This window comes from Falco rusticolus, chromosome 4 (assembly GCF_015220075.1).
Source record: "Falco rusticolus isolate bFalRus1 chromosome 4, bFalRus1.pri, whole genome shotgun sequence".
Taxonomy (NCBI): Eukaryota; Metazoa; Chordata; class Aves; order Falconiformes; family Falconidae; genus Falco; species Falco rusticolus.
The window spans coordinates 103431668-103458957 of NC_051190.1; the positions used below are offsets into that span (position 1 = coordinate 103431668).

Genomic DNA, 27290 nt, shown 5'->3' on the forward strand with positions numbered 1-27290 from the left:
TGTGGGAAGCACAAGCACAGTATTCATCTAGTAGCAGTTGATGCCTTCTGCACCTGCCACTTAAGATGAGAATTTCTGTTGATTGAAATGCTAACATCAGAAATCAATTAAGGAATTGTTAATCTGTGCCACTGTTCTGGATCTCTCTCTTCATTTGCAAAATTATTGGTTAAACTTTGCCTACCCTAACTACTGCTTTATTAAGGAAATATGTTTACAAGATGTTCAGCTGTAGCCTTGCAGATCCAAATATTCCTTATTCCATCATGGGCTCGTTCCAGCTTCTTTGCAACACCTTCTTACATACAGTTGCTGTTCCCTCTCTTCAGAATCACTCTGTTGCTTCTATTGTGTCCAGCTTTCTAAGGTCAGAAGTTGGTTTTCTTCTTTTAGGGATTTCTGGTGCTCTTGTTCCCACTACTATAAATTGCCAAATCTAGTTCCTGTAAATAAAGTGAAGTTTATTTGGCATAGGGAATAGAAAAAGAGAACTACAATGAATGACACACAAACAAAGCAAATATGCTGCATAGCATACAGTGTGTACACTAATAGTGTTTTCTGTTTTCATCAGAACTTTTAATTTACAAAATACCCACCAAAAAGGAGAAAAACCTGACAGAACATATATCCTAAGTAAAACTGGAAGTGGTTTCATCCTAAATTTCTTCTAAGACCACTGCACTGGTTGGGACACTGACAGTATATTTCTCAGAAGTTTACAGGCATCTTTGATGTCAGTCTTCTTCAATCTTCTTTTCTGCTCTGGTGACCACATGTGATGGCCATATACCTGTGAGAATACTCAGTTTGTGTGCTTGTAATAAGTAATTAAAGGTTCTAAGCTGTTCAGGGAGTTACTGGTGGCTCTTCTGAATTAAGAGGGAGAGTCAAGAACTCAGGCATTTGGCAGTTAAATATAATTCATGTTGCTAGTTTTGAAATTGTTACTTGTGATTTCCTAGTACCAGAATGACGATTGACACTTAATCCCTAGAAATCGCTAAATCCTAAAATGGCTTCAAGAGTGAGTCCTTGTAATGTGTTAAATATTCAAGTCCCATACCTTGAAGACGAATGCTTGTGCTGCTTCTTAGGGGAAAAAGGTAAAGTAATTGCAAGGCTGCCTTAATTGGTTCTCCAAATAGTCCTGAAGCATAGCACAATCTGTGAGTGATGGTTTGGGTAGTTGAGTGAGTAAGAGTTAGGTGTAACTAGTTATGAACTAGTTATGTGCCTTCTTTTTCAGCTTCTCTGAAGTAATTTGTTTTGTTCAGTTATAACTAGGCAGAGAACCTGCTGATGGGAAGTTACTGTGCTCTTTTAAACAACAGTTACGGGTAAAGTGCCTGCAAGTTAGATCAGTCTTTAGAAATGTCAGGTTCCAAACCATGCCCCAGTGGCCCTCAGAGAGTCACTGAGTTGTAATTTTCTTATCCTATCTATGTTGACCTTCACGCCCCCCCCCCCCCCCCCCCCCCCGCCCCGGTTAGATTCTGTCACTGATGTCTTTGAGTCTTTTCACATTTTCTAGGAATTTTTTATTTAAAAGTAGTGTTCTGTAGATTTAAATACCTTTTTTTTTTTAAAAAAAATGTTTGCTTATACCACATTTATGATTATTTCATACCCTGTCTTTGTACATAGAAGTTCACATCAGAGCTAGGACTTTGGCAGTTCTTTCTCTACCTCTTTGTCCAGTTATTTGTATGTAGGTGTGAGGATAAAATGTTACTTATGTGTTGCAGTCTCTCAGTAAGTGGTCTTTTGGGACATGACTCGTCAGTTCTGCTCCACAGGCAAAATCATGGAAGCCATGATCCTTGCCTGTCTGTAGTCAGAAAAAAGAACAAGGATACAGTTGTGATGTATGCTTGAGTAATATTTAAAATTATAGGCTAAAGCATTACAATCTTTCCAATGTCATAATAATTTAAGAATGTTAAAAAGGCTTTGCAAACAGCTGAGAGCACTGGATGCCACCTTCGAGGTACTTGGCTAGTACTGTGTGTGACTGGGCTTTTTGATATGGAAACCTGTTCACAAAGAATGAGGTGAACTGACTATTTTAACACAAGTCATGAAACAGAAGTCAGAGCGTGTAGACTTAGTGCTTGGACTAGATTTTGTTTGTTTTGTATAATTTAAGTAGATTTGAAGGGGGATAAAATAATCAAAACATTTGGAATGCCTATCTACCAAAAGCAGCAATATTAGTTCCTGCACAAAAAAAAAACCAAAACGGAAAGGAGGAAGAGAAAGAGCTGAGAGACATCAGTGTCATTTCAGAGTGGCAGAAATTGCTTTCTTCGGAATTGACAGAGTAATAGTTCTGGGTAGTTTGAGATGCGACCCACCCTTCTTGGAGCAGACGATATAGTACCGAAACAAAATAATAAACATCAAAAGTAGCATCTGATGCTTATTGTTTTAAATCAGGCTATGCAGCATTATGCAGAGTGGTTCAGATAAAAATTTATCACTGTGTATACCAAATATATTTGTATTTGAGATTGACTGAATCAATTTACTAGTGCAATTTTTAAAAAACTGTGTCATCATAAAATAAAAGCAGACAATGTTTTATGTTTAGAGTGGGGCCTTATATAATTGTGCTTTGTGATTGTGATGGTTTTTAATTCTACTTCATACTAGGTTTTACTCTACTAGCATACTAATTAAATTCCTTTTATTTGGTTATATTCTTGAATTAAAAAATCCAGCAATGTGTTATGTTTAGAATACCAAATATATTAAATGGATGTGTTTACACTTAATACATTAAAAATTGAGGAAAAGACTGCTTTAAGGAATTGGTAATGAATTCTGAAGTCTTTTTCCAACTCATAAGTCACCAGAAACAATCTGCTCCAAGTTAGTGGTGACAGAGCTTTTATTTGAAGGCCACCCCACAAGAGACACAGCAAATTGTACATGGTTATAGAGAATGATGTTTCCTTTCATGTATATCTACCATTTCTTTGTTTCACAAAATGGATTTTAACTTATGGAGGGGATGTATTGACAACAGAGCAAGAGATATAAGCAAAACTAGCCAAGTCATGGTTATGACACACACACACACACACACACACGCGCGCGCGTGTGCACCCCCCCTCCCACACACACACCCACCCCAAAAGCTCTGGGAAATGAAGTAAATTTTGAGATTGCTATGGAATAGAGAATCCCATCATAATTCCTTGAGATCTTGGTTGATCTTGAAAAGCTGTTGGGAAACTGAAGAAGAGCAGCCCATCAGGTATCATTAAGAAGTAAGTGAGAATGTTACCCGTTAGCTGGCAAACTAACTTGATCTTTCTGAAACATAATTGTTTTAAAATATTCTTTGTATCAGTTTTCCAACAACATTATGTAAGATTTGACTTTTTGTGCTAAAGTTGGGGTGTTTCCTTTTTGTGGCATTTTGAGGAAACTCATTTCAGCGGTAATTAGGGGTACTATTTTACTTGTGTACCTCACCTCTGCTGTGGAGGAGAAAATGATTCCTTGATCTTAGTTTCTGTTCATGGACTACACGATCAGTCTGCATACTGTGTTACATTAACCACATTTTTTTTCTAGTACTGGTCACTGCTTCTATTTATAACCGTATCTTGTGACAGCACTGCATAAATCAATATTGTGATATAATTTCATGCAGAGATCTGCAGTAGCTGTTTTTTCTCATTGCTTATTCTGGTGACATGATAATATTTTCACTTAAAGCATTTTTGTGTTGGGAAGGATAATTTAAGATGAGGGAGTGTGTACTTTCATATGTACTTAATTTTTAGCCTGCTTTATGGTGCTATATGATCAAACTGATAACTAGTTTTCCTAGCAGTTTTTTCTTCCTCCAAAAATAGCCTCTGAACCATTTCACCAATTTCAACCAAGTCTGAGTATTTAGATTCTTCTAATGTTTGTGAAAATTTGGTGATGGATAGCAAGCAGAGACACAATTTAATTTTTTGGCAAGAGAAGTTTTTTAAGTTCACCTTCCAAATAAGCTGCAGTACATGTTGTCATGTGACAGTAGTTTGTTGTGTTTAGATAACCAAGCGCACAGGAAACTTCAGGTACTGTGCAATGAGGGAAGGTAGAAAACTAGTGAAAAACTAGTTTTGCACTAGTTTTGCCATTTGTGGAACAGCTGACTCCTGGAGAGGATTCGTTGGTTTAAATAGAAAGGTAACAGAAGTTAAATAATCCTTTCAGTATATTAATACCGCATTTTATCAGAGAACCTTCTGAAAGGTGATTAATACAAGTATTCACTCTGGGAATGAAACATAGCAATGAAATTTAATTGTGATAGCGTGGCTGTAGTTTAGGCATAGGTTTATGGTGATGTGTGTCAGCAAAAAGTCCTGTGCAATTGGAGGTCGAATCCACAGGGACAGTATAGCTGAGGATAGGCAGTTGATACTGTCTCTATACCACAGTGCAACTCTGCATAGAACATTATGTTTCATTATGGGCATACCATGACTAAAAAGATAAGCTGGGTAAACTTCAAGGAAGAACATTCTAAGTAGCTGACAGGGATTGCCTTATAAAAAGATGGCCAAATAATACAAACTATATAAAGTTAAATAAAGTAACAAGTTTGTCTAGATAACTGTCACTTCACATTTGAAATGTACTTAATACCACATCCAGTATTACATAGTGTTATATGTGCGAGTACGGCTGGAAATGATGTGAAACAAAGTAAGAAGACATGAAGATATCTGTATTTATTTCTGGAAAAATGTTTCAATGGAAATAATAGTCCCCACCACTTTTTACAAAAAAAGTCCTCACCGTAAGACATAATGTAGTATTAGACAGGAGAGAATGCAAAAAAATCTTGGATTAAAAGAAAGCAGGCCACTTTGGAAGTGACATGGACTAATTCATACAGATGTTTTTTTCTATCCTAAGAAGAGTTCTTTCACTCACAAAGGCTTAGAAGTAGCTTAAAGTTATAGCAGAGGTTTTCTTGATGAAAGGCAGTGTGAAAACATAGAGGTTAGTTTCTGTTGTTTTCTAACAAGTGAGTGATGCCAGTCTAGCTTCTAAAGGGTTGTTTTAATGCTTGGGGGGAAAAAAAAGATAGTATGTAATAATTTTATAGACTCCATGATGAATTTAAACTGCTATCTTAAAAAAAAAAAAAAAGCACTATTTTACCAACATAGCAGGTTATAAATCAACAAAGTACTTTTGGGAAAGAATCCTTTCTGTAAAACTTGTATAACAATTACTTTAATATATATTAAATGTTACGTTATAATCCCTTTGGAAGAGATAATAATAATGAATGAGCACTTTATTAGAATAAGATTAGTTATTTCATCAAACTGATTTATAAGCTTGTAAATATCTTTTAGTCCAATGTTATTGGTATTTGTTTGCTGTAATTATTATTTTTTAACTTTTCTTTTAAGTAATATCAAATGAGGTACATTTAGATAAATTATGTTACTATGACATCTAAACTGCAGAATTTAGAATACTTTTGGTAGGTTTGCTTCTGTTTTTTTCCCATTCTCTTCTATCTTAGATGTCAACTGTATTGGTATCTTGGCAGATCCTTACGATTTCTAAATCTTTGCTATTACTTGTCCTGCTTTGCTTTGGTGCTCAGTATATGGTGTGCTGTTTCAATTTCTACTGACATTATATGTCATCTTGCTGTCTTTAATGTTTACTTAATAGTGTGTTTGCTGTTTTACCATGTATTTGGTGGTCAGTTAAAGCTATTTCCTGTTTTCACTTGGGTCTTGGCCTTTGGTTTCTGGTGTGGCTTTTGTTCAGCTGCTTGCTTTTTCATAGTAGCCAGATATGAAAGCTCTGTGAAGGATTGTTCAAACTGCCTTAGTTTTTCCTCGGTTTGTTCCATCTCTTTTATGTTATTTCTTGGATCTTTTTTCACAGCTGATTTTTTGCACAGAATGATGATTTCTGTTGTTATGATAACTTTAATCGCTTAAAAGTATTAAGAGAAAGAGTAAGAGAAAGCACATGCCGCTGTAACAGAATAGAGTTCTTGGACTATACCAAGACATTGTTAGAGTAAGCACCAGAGCACTAAGTGGTCATCTCTCATCAGAGAAATGTTAATACTGGATTTATGGGTCTGTTCTCCTTTTTTTTTTTTTTTTTTTTTTTCTCTTTCCTGTTTTTTGCAGTAGTAGTTTCACTGTCTACTTCAAAGAATGGCAGGCCAGCAGTGGCCTAAGAATTACTGAAGGCAGCATGAGGTATGCTAGGCATCTGACTGAAAGAGCAGCCATGTCAAGAACTGACAAACAAGTAGGAGGCTGGATGTTTTTAATACTCTTCTAGAACAATTGAAATAAAGAAAATAATTTGAATCAGTAATAGGGTAGACATCTGGTTAAGAAATACTAAAAAGGGGCATTAATGCCTTCTAAATGTTTGAATCATCTGCATGTAGAACAGCCTGTAGTCTTTCCTTCCATTTCCTCTCTTACCCTAAGTGACCATATTTTCTGCTTGAGGTGCGTCCCTAGACTTATCAGGGTCTTGTTTAACTAGGCGTGAGGGAAGATTCTGTTTTGAATGAAGGAGGGGAGAGGAAAAAAAAATATTTGCTGATACTTGAATAGCTTTTGTGGGTTTAATAATTTGGAGTCAAACTGTCTTTAATTACGTTACTCACATTGGCAACTGACATCTTCGCAGCTAGAGTTCTCAGACTTCTTGGTTATGGATGGCCATTGTTAACAGGAATGTCATAAGGGTGTTGAGTTTAAATACCCCATGATTTCAGACAAACGTATACATCTATATTTGCTGTTTATTCAGCTGAAGCAAGCTTTTCTCCTCGGTTACTGTTTAATGTCTAGGCTCTCCACAATTTGGGCTGCACAAGCAAAGGTCAGTGATTTTATGACTGAAGAGGTAGTACAGTGTTATTCAGGGATGAAGCGGTGAATTGCCTATATGATCCCAACTGCAGTAGTAGACTATGTATTTTATAGAGATCAAAGTGCCCAATTATTAAATTGGGAGATTCAGCAATGTGTTGTAAATGTAATTTGTTGGCAGATTTTGTTGATTGCTCTTTACAAATTAACATGTACGGTATTCACTTTGTACTTGCTATCTCAGGAAGAGTTGTTAAAGGCTTTATTTTATTCCTAAAAGTTATTTTAAAGACAATTTAGGGAAGAAAACTGTGAAAATAAATGTTATTCTCATCACAGGATCGTGTGACTGTTCAGTTTACGTTACTTGTATTTTGCTTCTGGTCTGTTTCTCAAGGGTGCCCATTATTGTGGTTAATGAGTGAGCTGGTCAGAATGAGGTGCTATCTTGAACCTCTTCTTTCTCTTTAGTCTTTGCTTAGTTTCCCATGTAGCCTTATTTTTTCAGCTGGTGTTTGTGAGCCATCAAGCAATGAATTCTTTGTTTAATATTAAAGTATGTAAGAAGTTTTGCCTAGATTATTATGTTACAACCCTGTGTGCATATTTCATCTACAGAGACCCTGTGTGCATATTTCATCTACTGACTTTCATGAGGGCTTTTGCAGGCATCTGGATCAACAGACTTTATTTAGATTTGGGAATTTTAAATTCTGTGTAAAATAAGACAATGAAACCACCATCTTATTCAGGTAAAATCTGCAGCTGCCTGCTTTCTTTTTGTTGTGTGTAGGGTTTTGGGTTTTTTTTTAACCATTTAATCCATACTGAATGTGATTGCTAGACAGAAAAGTAGTTAGTTAATTATGTTGTATAGTAGATTCCAGAAAATCCAAATACTTGTGAAGTCATCTAATTCATACCTAACTGTGGAAAACAAGTTACTGTCAGAAACAAGTCTTTGTGTGGCTGGGATTCAACTTGCTTATATGTAGTCATTCAAAAACTAGGCATCTTATTCAAGTCAAGCAGCTAGATGGTTGTTGAAAACCATGGAAAAAAATAGGCACTTCAATAATGAATTTCATCCTGTCTGTCTTAAACAGCTATTTTAGGATGAAATGAATCAACCACTTGATGTGCCTGTCTCTCTCCATTTGCTACAGAGGGATCTGGAGCACTATGTTAGCATAAATCTAACATAAAAAATTAAGTGAAATTAACACCTTATATGAAATCAATTATTGAAGATTTAGGTTTATTTTAAAGTTGTTGTAGAATTGGATTTGCTACTGCTTGTGGTCATCTTCTTGCAGACACTTATTTTTCCATGTCTCCCTTTCAATTTTAATTATTCATGCAGTTTATTGATAAGCTTGAATACTTGGACAAAGACACTGAATGAAGTTCACTCTGAAAGGCAAATAGCTCAATAAGCAAAATCTCTACCATTTTTTAAGTGTTCAGATTTCTGTTCCATAGATAAAAGGAAGAAAGCTTTTTGTTTTCTTGAGCTATTTGTACAGTTACAGACTTAAGGCAATTCTTCAAAGCATTTCATAAGAAATTGCCGTTATAATTCACTTGAAAACATTCCTGTTTGGAAGGAATCAATTCTTAGAAGTATCTGTCAGATGCATGTTATGAGTGCCTTTTAGAATGTGAGTGTTATGAGTGTTGCAGCTTTTACGTATGTGGATAGCACTTTGCCACAACTTACAGATACAATTTATCTACAGCATTTCTGTTTAAAACTGACAACTTGACAATCTGCTAGATATTTTTCTATGAATAAGAACATCAGATGTGTAGACCATGCAGTGATGCTTGCCTTTAATAGTATAAATAAAAAATCACATTGAAGGGAATTCTTACTTTGTAAATTTCAGAATCTGGCTTACACTTCCTCCTGTTGTTTTAGACTTTGTTCCTTGATGTGTCTGAAGGAATAATAGGTGTAAATGAGAACTTTGATGTGTTTTTCTGTTTTAAGCCTCCCAGGGGCTCTGTATGTATGGAACACTAAACTACATATTAATGATACTTTGATTTGTCCTTATAATTTACTCAGAGATGCATACGATAATCTTGAAAATTCAGAAGCATAAGAAGGTTGAAATGGATATGCACATTTTGAGTTTATTTTCATTACAGTGTGAAGTGACACTTCATTACATTCTTCAGTAATAATAAGAAACTGAAGGAAGAAGCAGCTTGCTAGAAACATCACCTTTCTAATAGAGCCTGCAAGGCTTTTAAAATTGTCCTGGAAGCAAGTTTTTAAAAATGTGGAGGCCTAGAAACATGTAGTAGTTTTACACACTGACTCCCAGCAAGTTTTTTCCAGATCAACAGATACAGCATATAGACAAGAAGGCCAAATTCAAACTAAATTGGATCTTTATGGGATATTTTTCTAATATGCCTACACATTGTATCTGATGAGGGGAAAAAACATTGCAAATAGATACTTCTAAAAAAATTTATAGAAAACCTTCAGTTTGGGATAAATGCAGACAGAAGGCCATGAAACTCCAATACTTATGGTCTGCTTCTAAAAGATACTTAAATATTGATAACCTTGGCCCTTGCATTATGTTGAACGTTCTCCCAGTTTTTGTTGCCAACATAAGTTAATAGTACTGTACACTGTAAGTGCTCCAAAACTGCTGAATTTCTGAAATGAAATGTTCAGAGTACTGATCTGGCTGGAAAATTCTAGAGACCCAAAATGTATCTTTGAGTAGTAGTGTGTATATATGTATGCACATATATATATGGGCATGCATAGACATGGACCACATACATATGTAAAAATCAGTGAGAATGTTCATACTTGTAGAGAAGTTAGTTCAGTTTATATAGCATAAGGCAGGTACTTGTCATACTTTTGTTTCCCCATGTAATTCATTGTTCCACAATGTCAAATCAAGCATATATTGGTTTATCCAGCTAGGAACACTGTTTCTAGCATAACTATATTTGAACAAAGTTGTATTGATTTCTTCCATGCTTTCAAGTACATAGGACCCTCTTACATTACAAGAATTCTTGGCAGCTTTTCTGTTCTGCTTGCTGCCACTGATACTTAAGCAGAAGACACTGAAATTGCCCAGTGGTGCCCCAGCAAGTAGGCAATTGCCATATCTGGGAATTTTTGGAGGACATTGTTTTCAGTGTATTGAAGATGAGAACATTTAGATATGGATGTCTCTTGGGCAGCATATGTGGTGAACATCTGTGAAATACATCCCTCAGGTGTAAAGCTAGACTCTTATGCAATGACGTGCTTTTTTGCTACTGCTCCATGACATTCAGAACGAACTTGTTTTCACTAGCACTAAAGATTCATACATGTAAAAGCAGTGAAAATGCCACAAAAAAAGAGAAAATTCTGTCACATAAATATATGATGCCAGAGATATACACTCTTACAGAAAAAGTGCAGTTTAAAGATGGGAGAACATGTAGTACTTGAATGTACCTCGCTGGTCTTCTGCTTCTGAGTATGAACGCAAAAGTCCTCACAATAAAATTCTTCTGCTCTTTTCAGCAGCTTTTTATATAGGTTTTATGCTCAAAAAGAGGAACTGAAATGTGCTGAAGTTTGTTACACATTTTCCTGGTTTAGTTATATTTTGAGTGACTAATTTTTTTTTCACTTAGCAAAGGTAAAAAAAAAAGTTTTAGTTGAGCGTTGTGAACTAAGAGTAAAACTGAAAGTTGTGTTTCAGTGGAAGCTGCTTTTATATTTCTAAAGCTGGCCTCTTAGCAGTTGCATTTGGTATCTCTCTTCCCTAGAAAAAGCCTCCCAAATTTCTGCCAGTACCAGTTGGTTTTAGGAGTGTGATATAAACTCCAAATGATTGAAGGAAAAAATACCCAACTGTGAAAAAACCCTCCCCAAACAGCCATACCACTCCCGGGACAGCACAAGCATTTACTTAAACATACGATGATGAGCTAGATTAGAGAACTGACCTGGCTGAAAAATTATTTAGGTTATTTTTCAGGTGTTATCAGATCTTTAGTTTGATGCATAATGCAGCTGTAGAGTTACTTGTGCTGGCATAGCAGAGCAGACAGTGGTAAAGAGTGACTGGGAGGAGCAGGAGCAAAACAACATCTTGACTTACAATATTTTTCAAATATACAGCCTAAACACTTTACCACATGTGAGGCTGTTTTGGTCTTCACAGTTTCATATGTGCTCTAAGTTTTGCTGGGGAAAAAAGTAGGTATGAGTGACTCCTTGCACATATAGATTTGGGAAGAGGACTTTGTGCTCTGAACATGCTTCTGCCTTGGATATTTAATGATTTAAGTATGAAGAAGATACTAGTTTGTTTGGTTTTGTTTAACAAAGCAATAGGAGTACAGAACAATAGAGTAAACTAAAAAAAATGTCATTTGTTTTGTATTAATATGTGACATGGGTGAATTAGAAGTGAGTTGCTGGCAGTTTTTCTTGTGTTCTAGAACACTTATTACACTGCTAGAGGCCATAAATTATTTTTCAAAGTTAATACATTTGCTGTCTCTAAGCAATAATGTATAATGCTATCACACATAAAAACTTAAAGGTTTGTAAATTCAAAGAAGTACAGATCAGTTGTTGAATGCTAACTGAATGCCTATATCTTTATTTTCAAAACTGTAAAATAAAAACCCCGAAAGGTGGAGTATAAAACATCTGCTTCTGTTTTAGCCAGAGACACACTGCATATGTGCTGAAAGAAAGCAGAAAGTCAGTGATTTCTCTAAATTGATAATCAACAGCAATGTACAATGTAGCTGAGAGCTACAGCGGTCTATTACTGGGATCTTGTTTGTACACATTTCTCAGTGTGCATTAATATTTCAGATCAGATAGAGACAGACTACACAACCTTACTGTTTGCAGTGAAAGGTGTCCTTCCACATCAAACCAGCATTTTTTTTTTTAATTTTAATAAAAACCGAAGGGAGGTATTATCATGTAGTTTGCTGTATCCCACAATTATTAGTGGCCTGTCACTGATCTCATATTGGTTTTGCCTCGCTATAGACTAAATTATATGAGAGGGATTTTTCTGGGCAGAGACAGGCAATGCTTGAACTAGAAAATGAAACTGTTGAGATTACACTGCTGAGAGAGCAATTATACATGTGAAAGTTACCTCTCTTAGCTGACTTCACCCATTTTAAAATTACGTTCCCCACCTGGTGGCAAGAGGATTTATTACACTGTAAAACTGCAAACTGAAGGTAGTAAATTTCTTCTCTACTCCCATACATTTTAAAAAATGGTGGAGATGATGAATTTTTCTGTAGGCATCAGCAGAGGTTTAGGATGCCTAAAAAGGTGTCTTTTGTGAAGAAGAAATTATATATATAGTATTTTACAAAAATATTTAACATAATTTGTAATGAGAAAAATGTATACAAGTTAAAAGACAATGTAATAAATTATTTTAGAATTACTTGGCAATACACTTCAAAATGGAAAACTGTGAAGGCAAATTTTTTAACTAGTGATTGAAAATCCTCTTCCAGCTTCATCACTCAAGGGATAGACAGAATATCCCCAAAAGGCTCATGTTGAATTCTTCTTGTAGTTGAGAAATGCAAATAGCTTTCAGCAATGTTCACAGAATATCTTTATTCAAACTGTCAGTTTTGTGGCTCCTGTTTCTTCTTCCTTTGCCTTTAGTGGTAATTATAAAGCTATAATACCGAATGTGTATCTGTAGCTTACAGCAAACTATGCAGAGAAAAATTGTGACAAGGAGCAACTGCTTTCCTGTTTTTCTTTTTCACTCCTTTGGGATGACGCTGATGGTGAGCAGCTTCTTCTCCCCCCGGCCTTATCTTTTTTCTTCCTTTTTTCTGTGATTCAGAGGACTGATGATAGAGTAGATCTGTGTTTTTTCATACTGGTCTCCAAACACTCACAGATTACCCTGCAGTAGTTTAGTAAAAGGAAAAGAGGCAACCTGGTTCATAGAAACCTAGAAATGGTGTCCAAACAGAAGCGTACCCTTGATTTTCTCATTCTTTGAACTGAAATTGGTGGTCTTGGCCCTTTTCTGAGAATATAGACAGTAATTGAAACAAGAGAGATTCTAACTTGAAATAAGGCAATTTTTTTTTTCGCCACTGTAACAGTCAAATGTAGAACAGGCTGCCCAGAGAGGCTGTGCAGTCTTTACTTCTGAAGGTTTTCAAGACACTGCTGGATAAATCCCTGGTCAGAGAACAGCAGTCTCATTTTTATAGTGAATTGTGGCAATTCTTTCCCCAGCTGCTCCTTAAGCAGAGGTTCTGCATGGAGAGGCTCCTCTGGTCTGCCCTCACTCCTTGCTTATCGGGAACAGATAAGGGTGCAGAGGAGGTCTGGTTCTTAAGTGGACACTGGTTTGCGGTGTCGATCCCTTTTGCAGTATGCACATTGATTATTGCCTAACCAAGGCCTGGGCCAGGGACCCCCTCTTGAGGGGTCCGCCCCATCCTTGGCCTCTTCCCCTGATCCTAGTATTTTCCTCTAATACCACCACCAATGTACTATTTACTCTTTCCTTTTGACTATCTCTATTTCTATCTGCAATCCCAGGAACATCCAACAACTTTCCCCAATCTCGAGCATCATTTCCTTGTAATTTTTGTAATTTTATTTTAATATAATCTGAGGACTGCCCCACAAATAGAGGAGCTAATTGATTTTGCCCCTCTTCTGATTAAGGATCAATATTTGTATATTTGCAGGCTGCCTCCTTCATTCTGTTCGGGAAATCTGTGGAGGACTCTTTTCTGTCTTGCCTAACCTCATACAATTTAGACATGTTTATTGCTTTAAGGCATAGCATTTCTAATTCCTAACAAAATCCATTCCTGATACTGAGTCAAAAGTTGCTTGGGTCTGTTAATATTCGTGTCCCAGTTCAGACCAACGGAGGGGAAATGATGCTCCACAGTTCCTCGTAAAGTTCCTGCGTTAACCTGAGCTTCCACATGTATTCTAGCTGCTTGACAAGTCATCTCCTCCTCAGTACTGTCAGACAAAACCTGCATTATTGCCTCTGTATCTTTCCAGTCTGGATCCTGTGTTTTAACCATAATTTCAAAAGCACTACCGACCTTCTTGGGATTATCCCTGTAATTTCCAGTGGTTGCTTTCCAATTATTCAAGTCTGTTATTGAAAACAGGACCCTCGCTGTAATGCGTTCTTCATTTCCCACAACCTGGTGGAGGGGAGCATGTACAACTTCCCCTTGTTTGGCCTGCATCAACCTGCTGTTGGGCTAAAAACTTCTGCTCCCAGTCCTAGTCCGCTCTCCTGATGATTACCCATTACTGCTTCCCCTGCTTCCCCAGGCCCATTGTCTCTAGGTCTCAAATGTCTCTCAGGAGCAGTCACTGATTCAATATCCTCCTCCTCCTTTTGTTCACATAATTTTAAACATCTCTGTCCTATACTACAAGCAGAGCAGCACCTTTTCAAAGGCCTGTTCTTATCCTTTTCCAAAGCCAAGACCTGAAGAATCACTGGGAGGTAAATTAATATCACACTCTTTTTGCCATTCAGAATGGTTCTTTAAAGTGAAAAACATATCAGCATGTAAAACTTCATCCCATTTCTTTTCTTGTCTTAAAAACAACATCAGCTGTAACATAATTCAAAGTGCCGTTCATTGGCCATTTCCCCCTGTCATCCAGTTTATACAATGGCCACCACTGATTACAGTATTTAATTAGGATGCTTTTAGTTACATTTTCCCCAGAATCACCCCCTATTTGTTTTCTTTAAAATACCTGCTTTAGACTGACTAATGCCAATTTTCTTTTAGCATGCTTAGAATTTTATAACAATATACATGTATATAAATATATTCAGATGTTCAGAGTACGCTATACCAGACAGAAATATACATATCTACTCTAGTATGTCAGGCAGAAATTTTACCAAACAGATTGTTTTCAGGAGAGCCCTCAATAACCCAACCCAGCACAACTTTGACCTTGACTTCTGGGCAGGTATCCCAGACCAGGAAGAATGCCTTACATCTTTCCAGGGGAACTTTGCTTTGGAGCCTTCAGTCTGGGGATTGGAGGTCTTACCCTGAGAATCCCTCTGTGCTGGCTGGAATTCCTGCGATCCCACAGATCCACTGATGCTCAATAGCAGTGTCCCACTTGGGTTGCTGGAAAATGATACCATAAAATCGGTCACAGAGAAAAACCCTCTAAGACTCGATTTGAAGTTTTAGAAGGTAGGCATTCTTTATTACAGCACTGGGAGCATGGGGGAATGTTTCCTCCAAGTGTGCTCACCAAGTTACTCGAGGGTACACATTATATACAGCAGAATACTTGCACATTCGTAGTGTATTACATATACATTTTCATTCACGTACAGGATTGGTTACAACTTTCTCACTTCTAATGCAAACAAGTGTGCACCCTCAGATAGCACTACTGAAGTTTTTATTAAGTATGCATACCCCCCAAGCATGGGTTTGCCCTCTATCAGGAAGGTGGTGGTGGGTGCTATTTGCGTCAGAGGTCACAATCTCCCACTGCCACAATTACCTTTGTCCTACTTTCAACCAATTTTCTGTGGGTTGCAACACCTTATCAGCTTGCCTCCTCTTGCGGCCAGAACTTTCTCATTTGGAGGCTTTTTTCTGCATAATTTAGATAATGGTGTTCATATAATTATCTGCTCTTTGTTTCCCAAGGTTGGTTCCCTTGATTAGAAGTCCTTTCATTCATCAGTTCTGATGACATGAGAGTCAGCTTGACCTAAACTTTGTGCAGAGATTTGTTTAACACAGAGCTAAACACTAAAGCAGGGTTTGGTAATTTGGGAGTTTAGACATTTTGTTCCTTATATAGCAGAAGTCTTTCAGCATAATCCTGAACATATCAAAAGGTTAAAGTCTTTTGATGAGCCAGCAACCTTCTCTTAAGAGAATAGTTTGACATAAATGTATATACAGTGGTATCTATATAGTGGCATCAGTGGAGAGATGATGTAAATCCCATCCTCTGGTGTGTGTAAGTTCTGCCAGCAACTAAAAAGGCTATCCATTGCCAGCAAGTATTATTTTATAGGTATCTTCACAAAGATGCCTGAAGCTAATAGAAGCTGCACAGAGTCTTTTAGTATTTGGCACAAAAAATAATAATAAAAAAAGTTTATCAGTATATAGCAAACTTTCCTACTGTCCTGTCTCCAACAGTGGCAAGAAATCAATATCGAAGGGAAGGAAGAGTGGGATAAGCATATTAGATACTTTGCTAGCCTACAAATATTTCCAGCTTGGGTTGCGTCCTGAACTAGGTATGGTTTCTAGGCGTGAGTGTTTGTATAACCACCACCAACTGCAGGAATCTCCATCAAACTTTAAATAATTAGTTGGAGGAATGATAAAGACTAAAAGCAATAACTCTGTTATAGTTAAAATCTTCCGCAGTAGTTTATGCTTCTTATTATTTTACTATTTGTTTATAACCATCACCTCTTCTGGGAGTTAGTCTTGAAGAATCACTCTTATTTTAATTAATACATAACTGTCTAGTTGAATTCATGTCTCATTTGACAATACTCCTCATACTGTAAGGTGACATATACAACCTTGTTCTTAGACCTGTCAGAAGCATGTGGATAAACCAGATAACACTGTACTAAGACAACTCACGAGTGATTTACCGAAGTTCTGTGCAGCTTGGGAAATCCCATGTAAATTCAGCCTGATAGTATTGACAATACTTCTTAGAAGCTTTAGAAGATCTAGAAAATTAACGCTGTTTTGAAAAATGGCTTTCTTTCAGCTCCTCCCTTCCTCCCCCTCCAAATTCAGGACTTCTTCCTTCATTTTGGAACTTCTAGCCACTAATAACTATTGTGAACATGAGCTAATCCAGCGAGGATAGTAATCTTTCATATAAGTATGTGCTAGCAGATTCAGACTGAGACAGTAAATTTCTGTAAAAAGTATTCATAAGTGACATGACAAAATAACATAAATGAGCAAAATTATAAATGAACGCTTGATTGCAAAAATATCTCCAAGACCATGTAGAGATGATTTGGTGAAATGTGTTCAGTGTTTTACAAGTAGCACAGATATTGACAAAATCTGATTTTTTTTTCTTTTTTTCTCTTTTTAAATTCCTAATTAAACATGTGGGATAGCATGGAAAGCTATCTTTATTTAAAATACCTGATTAATTTTGTAGAAGTAGTTCAGAAGGAAAAAACCCCAGATAACTCTTGGGATTAAGCAATGGCTTAAATTCAAGACTCATGTTAAGGCTGTTGGCATGGAAGACTTATTAAATATAAAGGCAACACTGATATGTTGAGCAAGAGTGACCTTTCTGAGAAATACTTATAAAACTGACTGTTTGAGGATGCTGAGAATTTGGAGTATTATTCTGTGGATACATTTATGTGTCTTCCATTTAGAAGAATTTAGCCTTGCTTTTGCTATGGATGTTTGTTTAGTGAAGGACTTTCCTATAGTAAACATAATGCTGCTGAAGTAAGCTTTTTCAGCTTGAATATGTAATTTGGAAATAAGCAGTGATTTGTAGACCTAGAGGAATACTGTGGTGATTATCTTGAATATGTTAGCTGCAAGAATTAAGTGACTAATTGTATAAGTATCTGCTGCCTCTTTTAATATCGAAGACTCTGGATATCGTAGAGTATAGCATCAGTACTGCTGCTTCGCTGCAGTATGATCAGCCCTTGGAGCAATGGAAATGCAATTTATCAGCTCTTAGAGTTTCTCCCTTTATGTATTTTATTTTGACACTGGATGCATTTTATGATGTGGACATCTGTTTGCTAAAAATTCAATTAGTGCCACCGTCCTATTTTAGTCAATTGAGATCTCTTAATCTAAGAAAGGAAGAATCCTGCCTTTACGAATATACCAGAAAAAGGTGATACCAATGCTACGTTTTAAAATTTATTTTCAGTGTTTGTGGCTAAGACTTATTTTATAGGGGTTTTATGGAATAAAATGCAGAGTCTGGTTCTAGTAATTCTTTCTGGTCTTGACCAGACAGTGACAGTTTATACACAGTTGTCAACTCACTTAGACAAACCATATGTACTCCCACCACCCTCCTGTTTGTGGGTGCCAGTGTACAGGAGCAGAACTGGGTACTTTCTCTGCTTGGCATCCCTCAACAGTGTGGATCCAAAAGATGCAACTCGGCTGCAGAACTGTTTTGCTAGTCAACAAGTACTGTACCCCACCCACATTTCTAACTAGCAGATGGTGAGGCAAGCCTGTAGAACATGGTGAGGGATTTTACTACATCTCTGAAAAGTAAATAAATAATATTTGAAAATTCTATTTTAAAATCTAAATTACAGAATTAATTAGCCATGCAAGCATAGCATCGAATAAGTATAGGATTTTATATAAAACTTTCATGGTCATCTTAGATAAGTGTAACTTCAGTAGTTTGCAGTACTTCTTAAGCATGAGACAGTATTGAAGGTATTGTGCATCCTAATGATCTAAATATTGGACACTTCTGACTAAAGGATTAGGTATGCGTTTAGAACATGAAGTCTTTCATCAACTTCCAGCTATTATGCATTTGTGTGAAACCATGCTAAAACTACAATCCTGTCAGCACTGTATTCTTCCTGTGATTCCCAAATCATAGTAGTAACAAATAATTTTTTCCTATTCATCAGCCTAATGGGCTGCTGTTTGCTCTGGACATCAAGTTAGGTTCTTCCCTGCTATTCATGAATACAAGATTCTGCAGGCCAGATCATGGTTGCTTCTGCTTTTCTCCTGATTGTATTCAGCTAATTCTTTCTGTGACTGCTATGCAACTTTTTGCATACTTATACAGATTTTGGCTTGCATAATCTTAGTATGGGATTTGAATATTCTTTAGTTATTTCAAAATAATATTGTAAAACTTTATGTCTCTTTATGCATGAAATTTATCACTGGAATGAAAGATTGTAAAATTCAAGTCAGATTCGTTTTTCTGAATAGGAGCATGCTTAGAACTTATACTAAGACAGGGGCTTTGCCTTATTGAGCTCACCATCTATATGGTAATTTGTAATACTGGTGTTTGCTCTAACATTTAATACATAATAATGAAATTTCCACGAAGTCCACTGATGAGTTAGTGTCACAGTGAGTAATAAAGGCAGTCTAATTACAGAAATAGTGTTTTGTTCTAACATGACATTCAACATCCTGTATTCCCCTCTATGGTTGCATGTACTGGCAGCAGCAAAACTCAAGGAAAATTGCTCATTAGTTTTCACCTAGGAATCTGTATCTTGCTTGATTAATTTTACCAGAAATGTGTGACCTGTCTGTGTCTCTCACTTCCCCACAGTGACATCTGTTCTAACTTTCTGTTCTGTTAAGATCACTTAATTTCTCTTCAGCATAATAATTTGTCTAAGGGACCTCATCCCATTTATTTTAAAAATCTGTTTTCTGCACTTTGTGCATATCAGCAGCACACTTTCTATCACTATACTTTACCCAGACTATATCATTAATTGAATTTATACAGCGCCTCTCAGTTCCAAAATAAGGTATTTTACCAAAGGTATCTGTAGTATAATCATGAAGTTCATACAGTGGTTCCAAATTCTAAGCTGAAAGGAAAACAGGTGGGTTTTCAAGTTGATTTTATGGATGAGTCAAGTATTTTTTATATCTCTGAATAATTACAGAGAGAAGATGCTAAGTGAAAAAAAACTACATTATGTGATATGACCTTTACTTACTGCTAAGACTTGAACTCCAGCATCAGAATATCCCTATTAAAGTAAATTATTATCATCCCGGTTTATGAAAAGTGCTGAGGAAATTAACAGAAGGAAGTGGAGTCTGCTTTGTGCTGAGTCAAAACTGAAATTACTGCCTTCTTCCATTTGCTTTAAATGGATCTTTACAATGGATTTTTTTTTTTTTATTGTCATTGGCTGGCTGTTGAGTATCCATGTGGCATCTTCATAGGGAATGTATTACAGTAGTTTTCAGAGGATGAAAATGATACAATAAGTAAAGTTTGATTACTCACATTAATAGCAAAATCATACCAATTAGCATTCTAAATATAGGAATCTTATTAAATTCTTTCTGGTATCTGAGTTACTAGAGGGTGTGATAAAATAATCTGTTCTCTAGTTGATTTTATTGAAATGCCATTATTGTAAACAAGTTCTGAACGCTGTAGTTAATTTGTATCCATTAAGTCCAAAGACATTACAACATGAAATTAGTGGAAAGGACAAGAACAAATAAACCTCCAGTGTTGTGAGAAGAACTGTGGTAGAAGTGGAAAAGCTATTAATTGTATTTCCACTTAAGAATTTGTGTGGTAAAGGAAGTAATTGCAACCTTTTGAATGTAATTGTGTGTGCTCTGAAAATACGTTGTAGTGACTAACTAAATATTGGGTGGTTTAACAAAAAAAAAAGCAAGCCTACTTCTAGGTGGATTAATTAAACACTTGTGGGTTGCATTGCTTTTTACTTAGCCCTGAAGTTGTAAAGAGTGAGCCGTATGGAGAGAAGGCTGATGTCTGGGCTGCAGGATGCATCCTTTATCAGATGGCAACTCTGAACCCACCGTTTTACAGCACCAATATGCTCTCCTTGGCAGCTAAGGTATCTGAATTTGCCAAATCAACCTACCAATTATTTCTGCATGTGTTCACTAGATCCATGAGAATTTCTCTTTAAGGTTATAGAAACATAATGTGCTCTCTGGTCTGATGTGTGAATAAGCACATTTATCGTTGTATGGATTGCTGCCTTGCCACTGTAATTACAAAAATTGCTTCTAAGTGTTAATATATTATTACCTCTCAGACTAATACATTTTTATCATTTTATTTGTTGTTAGGACCTTTAGATATACAAAATTTCTTGGTGTACTATAATATTGGATTTTTTTATAGCATAGCGTATTACACCTTAGGATGTGATCATAAATAAAACTAAATAATTGTTTGGATGTTGGGTTTTTTAATGTTTCCCTTACCCAGGTATTGTAGCCCTTTGATCTACAGTGATTATGTACGTTAATGTAGATCCCTGATTAGAAGTGATATTCTGCATTAGAAGATGTGTTCTAAGTTGTTTTGCAACTTAAAAACTGATGATGTAATACCCATCAGGTTGTTTCAAGGAACAATACTTATCCTAGGGGATCTTCAAATGAATAATGGAATATTTTTCTTCAGCTAACTGTAGATTATTTATTTTGCAGATAGTAGGGGCTGCGTATGAACCTGTGCCAGAAGGACTGTACTCTGAAAAAGTATCATTTACTATTAAGAGGTAATCACTCATCTGGTTTTATTTCGACAAGCTGCTGAAAAGATGGGGGTTTTTATATGTTTCCAGCAGTAGTAATCTGACAGTTTGCTGACTTTAGCAACTGCCAGTATTTGTCCCTGAATATTAAGTATGTTCTGATTTAAAATAAAACAGAGGTATCTCTTTACCCTGCTAATCATATATGCAATATAGTTGTATACATGCAACTGGAAAACTTATGCCACTATACTCAGCACATTTGTCCAAGCCATTATAGGCTTTATAATCAGTACTGAAGTTTAAGAATAGCAGTGCTGTAGTTAATTGCCTACACGTAAATTTTCCCCCTCATGAAAATACAGCATTTTGAGTAATTTTCAAGTGCAGTTTATGGTCAAGGAAGTAACCATTTTGCAACATATTATTTGTAGATCACTGTGTGATCCCATTCATAGTTTTATGTGTTTATTTGACTGATAGAAATATGTTTCCCACTACCTTCTAATCATGTTAACAGGATAGCAGAGATAATACAGTAATGGAGGAAAAGATGAGCCTCTATTTGTTCCACTCACTCATCACATATTTCTCTTAGCTATGGTTACATCTTCCCGGTGATAATGTGTAAGACAAATTATAGAGAGTAAATTGGTGCACTTCTATGAGATTTAGCTCCCTTGATTTTTCCATTTTAGAAAAACTCCACTTAGCACAAACCCCCCTTTTCTTTCTCACTCAGCTGTTGAATTCCATCTAAAAAGCACTTTACTGTACAAAGACTGTAACTTCGTTATACTGTGTTTTATTGTACAAAAAGGTTTATGTTATTTAAAGACCTTCAAGATGAAGGACAGCAATGGAGAGGATAAAAGCTAATAAAATTAACATTTAAGAGGTCCTGAAATGAATTTAATATGTTAAATACTTACATATATTTGTAGTTAGAATAACTGGCTTTATTAATTAATTGCATGCTATTTAAGAATAATAATCTCAAATAAATGCATCCAGAAAATATCTTCCAGTCACATCAGATCACTGTTGATATGTACTACATTCTCTTTAAATTGTAAACACATTTTTTTCGGTGATTTTGTTAAAGTTATCTGGGTCACTGGCCCTCTGTCTTGTCCTTTTCCTTCCTGATAATGATGAGAAACTGTAATAGGAAGTTTTTGAGGGTTTTTCTAAGGCTAGCTATTGGGTTACTTGTGGTTGTGTAGGTTTTGTGGCTGAATTAAACAGGTTCATTGCAAGTCCCATATTATCATGAGACTGGCTGCTATGGAGGCTAAATGGTTTGATTAGATCATTAAATAGGTATTTGCATGAAAATATTAAGTTTTCCAGTTTTTCTATCACATAAGAAAATTTCTCCTTATTTTAATAGCAGTTGGAAGCATAAATTGTTTTTTTAAAAATCATTCTTTTACTATGGGTTAATCCTTAGATGAAACACTACTTTTGGGTTTTTGCTTATGCTTTGTGAGATACTTAGAAAGAAAAAAGAACATTAAAGAAAAACAGTAATAATGAGATTTTACTTATAATATAGATGAGGAAACATTAACAGAATTGAAGAAGTTATTTCCAAGTGACTGAAGTATAACACATATTCAAAGATGAATGTGATAAACACAAAAAATATTTATTGATAATGATTAGAGAAAACGTTAAAAGCTTCATTTTGCAACTGTAAATTTGCATTAGTATTATCATTATTCAGTATTGTTATTACTAAAATACATGGATTTTAATAAAATGGCTTAAGCTATAAAAGAAAGATCTAGAATCTTAATCATCAAAGAGTTGTTTAGTCATAAATCGTTTATTTCTAGATGCATGGGAAATTGATTTAGGACTTATCAGAAATCTTTTATAGCTCGCATTGTTCTTGGAAATTTTTGACCAATTTCAGTGGATTAAAATAAGAACTTAAAAAGCAAAAAACATTTCTTAAGGGTGAAAAACTTACATGTGTTTACAGGAAATATATAATTGTGAATAAAACAGATTAACAAAGTTATAAAAATTAATGGGAGAAATAAAAGGATTTGAGCAAATTTAAACAAAAAAGATTAAAATCAAGAAGTTCAAGTAATATAAAATATTTTCAAAACTGCTACTTTACATGCAGTTATGTTTATTTAGAAAGCTGCAGTTTTAGAAATAATAAAACCATTCTGTGACATTTTCTTTAAAGAAGAGCGTTGGGTTAATCTTCAGCTGGTCAATAGTACTCTGCAGGGCAAAGTAAATGATCAGGTTCACTGGACTTAACAGATTTAAGACAGTTTATGGGACATGCAGAACTGTCCCTATCAGCTTTTATGTCCTACATTATGTACAAAATATTCTGAGGACTTAAAAATAGATGTGACAGTATATTATTACTGTTACTAAAGAGCTACCTAGGGTGCCTGAAAGAAGAACCATAGAACTGTAAAGTAATTTAGGTTGGAAGGCATCCCTGGAGGTCAGCTAGTCCATCTGCTCAAAACAGATACAATTACATCTTATTGCTCACTGCTCAGGGTCTTGTCTAACAGAGTTCTGGTCTTGAAGACAGAAATCCAACAACTTCTCTGGGCCCTCTTTAGTGCTAGTCTGCCCTTGTGATTAAAAGTAGTAGTAGCAGGAATAGTAATAATAGTAATAATCCTTATATTTAATCAGACTTTCCTGTGTTCTAACTTGTGTCTATTGCCTCTTGCCCTGTCGCTGTGCACCTCTGAGAAGGATCTGGTTCCATCTTTTCTGTACCCTCACATTATGTAGATAACAGTCAGATCTCTGTGTAGGTGGCCCAGGTCCTAACACCAGCCCTACCCCACATATCAGCTGATCCCTGTAATCTGGTGTTCACAAACCTTTTGAGAATGCATGTCATCCAATCAACTAGGTCATTAATAAAGACATTAAACAGTACTGGCACAGTATCAGTCATTGGAAGGTGCTACTTTCAGCCACCAGCTAGACTTTGTACTGCTGATGACATCTCTTTGAGACAGGAAGTTGAGCCAATTATCTCCTGCCTTTTAGGCCTGTGGGTACTGGGAGACACTGTGTCAAAGGGATTGCTAACATAACGCTACTCACAGCATATACTGCTCTCCTCTTGTCCACAGAGCCAGTAATCTCTTACAGAACAATCAGGCTAGCCAGGTATGACTGCTGTTTGGTAAATCATCCTGGCTGTTCCCAGTTGCCTTCTTGTCCTTTGTGTGCTTAGAAATTACTTCCAGGGGAATTTGCTCTATTATTTTCCCAGGGACTGAGGTGAAGCTGACTGGCTAGTGCCTTCCTAGATTCTCCCTCTTGCTCTTCTTGGATATGCATGTGATATTCAACTTTTTCCAGTCTTGGGGAACCTCCCTCTGATCCTTTCAGACATGACGGATAGTGGCATTGACCAGTTGCATCAGCACCCTCAGGCTCATCTCATCTGCTCCCATGGGCTTGTGTATGTCCAATTGGCTTAAATGCTTTCATTGTATTTTTTTCTGCTGTGTGGTAATGCTTCATTCTCATGGATTCTACAGGTAGGCACAGAGATCTGAAACACCTAAGGCCAAAGTTTCCCAGTGGAAACGGAACCAAAAAAGGCATTGAGTGCACCAGCCTTTTCCATGTACTTTGTTACTAGGTTGCATAGTGGGTCCACATTTTCCTTAGCCTTTCTTTTGTTGTCAGAAGGTCTTGCTTCTTCCTTCCACATCCATTGCTGGTTTCAGCTCCAGCTGAGCTTTGGCTTTCCTGACTCCATCCCTGCTTCCTATATGCAGCAGTTCTTGTGCTTTGAGTTGTCCCTGAAGATTAGTTAGGCTCTCCCAAGCTTTCCCTTTGCCTTCCAGGGCAGCCTTCCATGAGATTCTACCAGGAAGATCCCTGAACAGAGTGAATTCTGCTCTTCTGAAGTCCTGTGTTGTAACTATCCAATCTGTCTTTCTCACTTCTCTCAGGATTTTGAACTCCAGTTTGATGGTTGCTGTAGATGAGGCTGCTCTTGATCTTCACATCCCTTCATATCCTTGTTTGTGAGGAACAGGTCTGGCAGATCACCTTTGCTTGTTAGCTTCTGAATCAGCTGCACCAAGGAATTGTCATCAACAGATTCCAGAAATCTGATTGCTGCACTCAGCTGTATACTCCATCAGCAGATATCAGGGCGGTTAATAGGTGCCATGAGTATGAGTGTGTGCAATCATGAAGCTTCCTCCATCTGTCCCACAAAAGCTTCATTGACTTCCTATTTGTTTTTGAGTGGTTTGCAGCAGGCGTGTACCACAGTGTCACCATGTTGGTGTGTTCCTATGATCTTTACCCCTAAGCTCTTGACTACACGCAGCCAGGTGCTGGACTGCAGGTTGCATCCACCCTGACTTGAGCCTTTCCCCTGCACTGGATGAATTGAGAACACCACCTCAGCCCTCTGCCCTTCACATTTGACCAGTGCTCTGTAGTCACTTTCAGTGTGTTCAGGTAGAGTCACTCATACCCGTATGAATCAGCAGTAAGGCATAATAGCCCAATGGCCAGGTGAGTCTTGGTAGTGTCTCCACAATGTCCTGAATCCAAGCACCTCACAAGCAATAGGGTTCACAATCACCAAATCAGGTGGTTGCCTTGTTCCCTCAGTCTCAAATGACTTGTCATCTGCTGCTTCTTATTTGTGATGTGAATACTTGAATCCGATTCACCTGGCTCTGATGTGTCCTCTCTTAGTCTTGTTCTTTCTCACCGGTTCCTAGGCTACTATATCTGTTCTGTAATTGTTTATCAGTAGTCAGAGGAAAAACCTTCCTTCCACTGGCAGAAGTCACAAGTCTCCAGATTACCTCCTCTTAGTAGCCTCCATCCACTGCTCCTTTGAGGGTAATCTCTAGATTTCCCCCCTTTGTATTGTTTGGGGGTCTCATCTCTGCAAAGATCTTGTCACTCTCCTGCAAATCCTCCTGACAGTACACTCATCGCCTTCACAGCTGCTTTGTCCAGCGGTGCAGCACCATGACAGAGCACAGTCCCCACAACGGAGACCAATGTCTCCTACAACCCCAGGAAGAGGCACCAGGCACTTCCTAGTGTGTCAGGCAGCAGCCCCCCACTGCAGTTCTGTCTGGGTCAGTGCTGAGGATAATTGTTCCGGCTGATGCCAGAGACTGTGCTCTGTGGTGTGGCAACACCAAGGCTGCACAGTGTCAAACTGTCCCATGCAGGCCTGAGCAGAGGGCTGGTCACCATGACTTGGTAAATACCAGATACCAGCAGAGGAATGCAGTGGTAGTAAACAGTTTTTTAGAAAGAAGTAATTAGCTTTCATTAGAGAATGGTCTTTCTGTAGATGCTTGACTCCTGATGCAGAAGCACGTCCAGACATAGTGGAGGTCAGCTCGCTGCTGTCTGATGTGATGATGAAATACCTGGATGCTTTATCCACCTCCCATCTCATGTTGGAGAAGAAACTGGATCGGGAGAGGAGACGAACCCAGAGGTACTTCATGGAGGCTAATCGAAATGCAGTAACTTATCACCATCAGCTTTCCGTTTTATCACAAGTAAGTATATGTATTAGGCTTTATTTTTTCTTATCATTGTTTGCCATTTCCAAGAAAATAAGGTACAACAAAGCAGAAAATAAATAAAGATGAAAAGACTCATCCTCTTAGGACATTTTTCCATGCAGGCTCTTTAATTTATTTTTAACAAGGTATTAATTCATTTTTTGTGGACATGCTTATGCAGGAAAAATAACAGTATCTTAAAAGCCAATATCATTCTGTGTTGGAAAATGGCATTGTTATGGAGGTGCTTGCAGTTTTGATAGTATCCTGATAATGTTTAATTATTACTGCACTCTAGTGAGTCGTTTGTGAATAGGAGAATATACACTTGGCTAGGGTGGAACAAATGGATAATCTTCTGTATGCTTCACAAACAATGACACCTAGAAAATGGAACCTACACAGGTATAATTTTTAATTATAGATTGCTAAATAAAGAACAGTGATGCTGTTAAAGTATTTGCTCATGCTTTCTTGCTGCCTGATAAAGTTCTGCAGAAATACTTCTTAAAATTCTTCCATTTGCTTCAGGCTGTATT

The 27290-nt window shown here is 36.8% G+C and overlaps 1 protein-coding gene across 6 annotated transcripts in view; it reads left to right on the forward strand.

Moving 5' to 3' along the window:
* The window catches only part of NEK10 (NIMA related kinase 10), a 115859-nt gene that overhangs the window by 41955 nt on the left and 46614 nt on the right, over window positions 1-27290 (forward strand). For all 6 annotated transcript variants that reach the window (XR_005103609.1, XM_037383056.1, XM_037383054.1 and 3 more), the window contains 3 exons: window positions 20407-20536; window positions 21141-21211; window positions 26532-26745. Coding sequence is in view for 5 of the 6 variants with exons in the window: in XM_037383056.1 (XP_037238953.1) it covers window positions 20407-20536; window positions 21141-21211; window positions 26532-26745 (415 nt within the window). In the remaining variant the exon portion in view is untranslated. The remainder of the gene's footprint in view (window positions 1-20406; window positions 20537-21140; window positions 21212-26531; window positions 26746-27290) is intronic.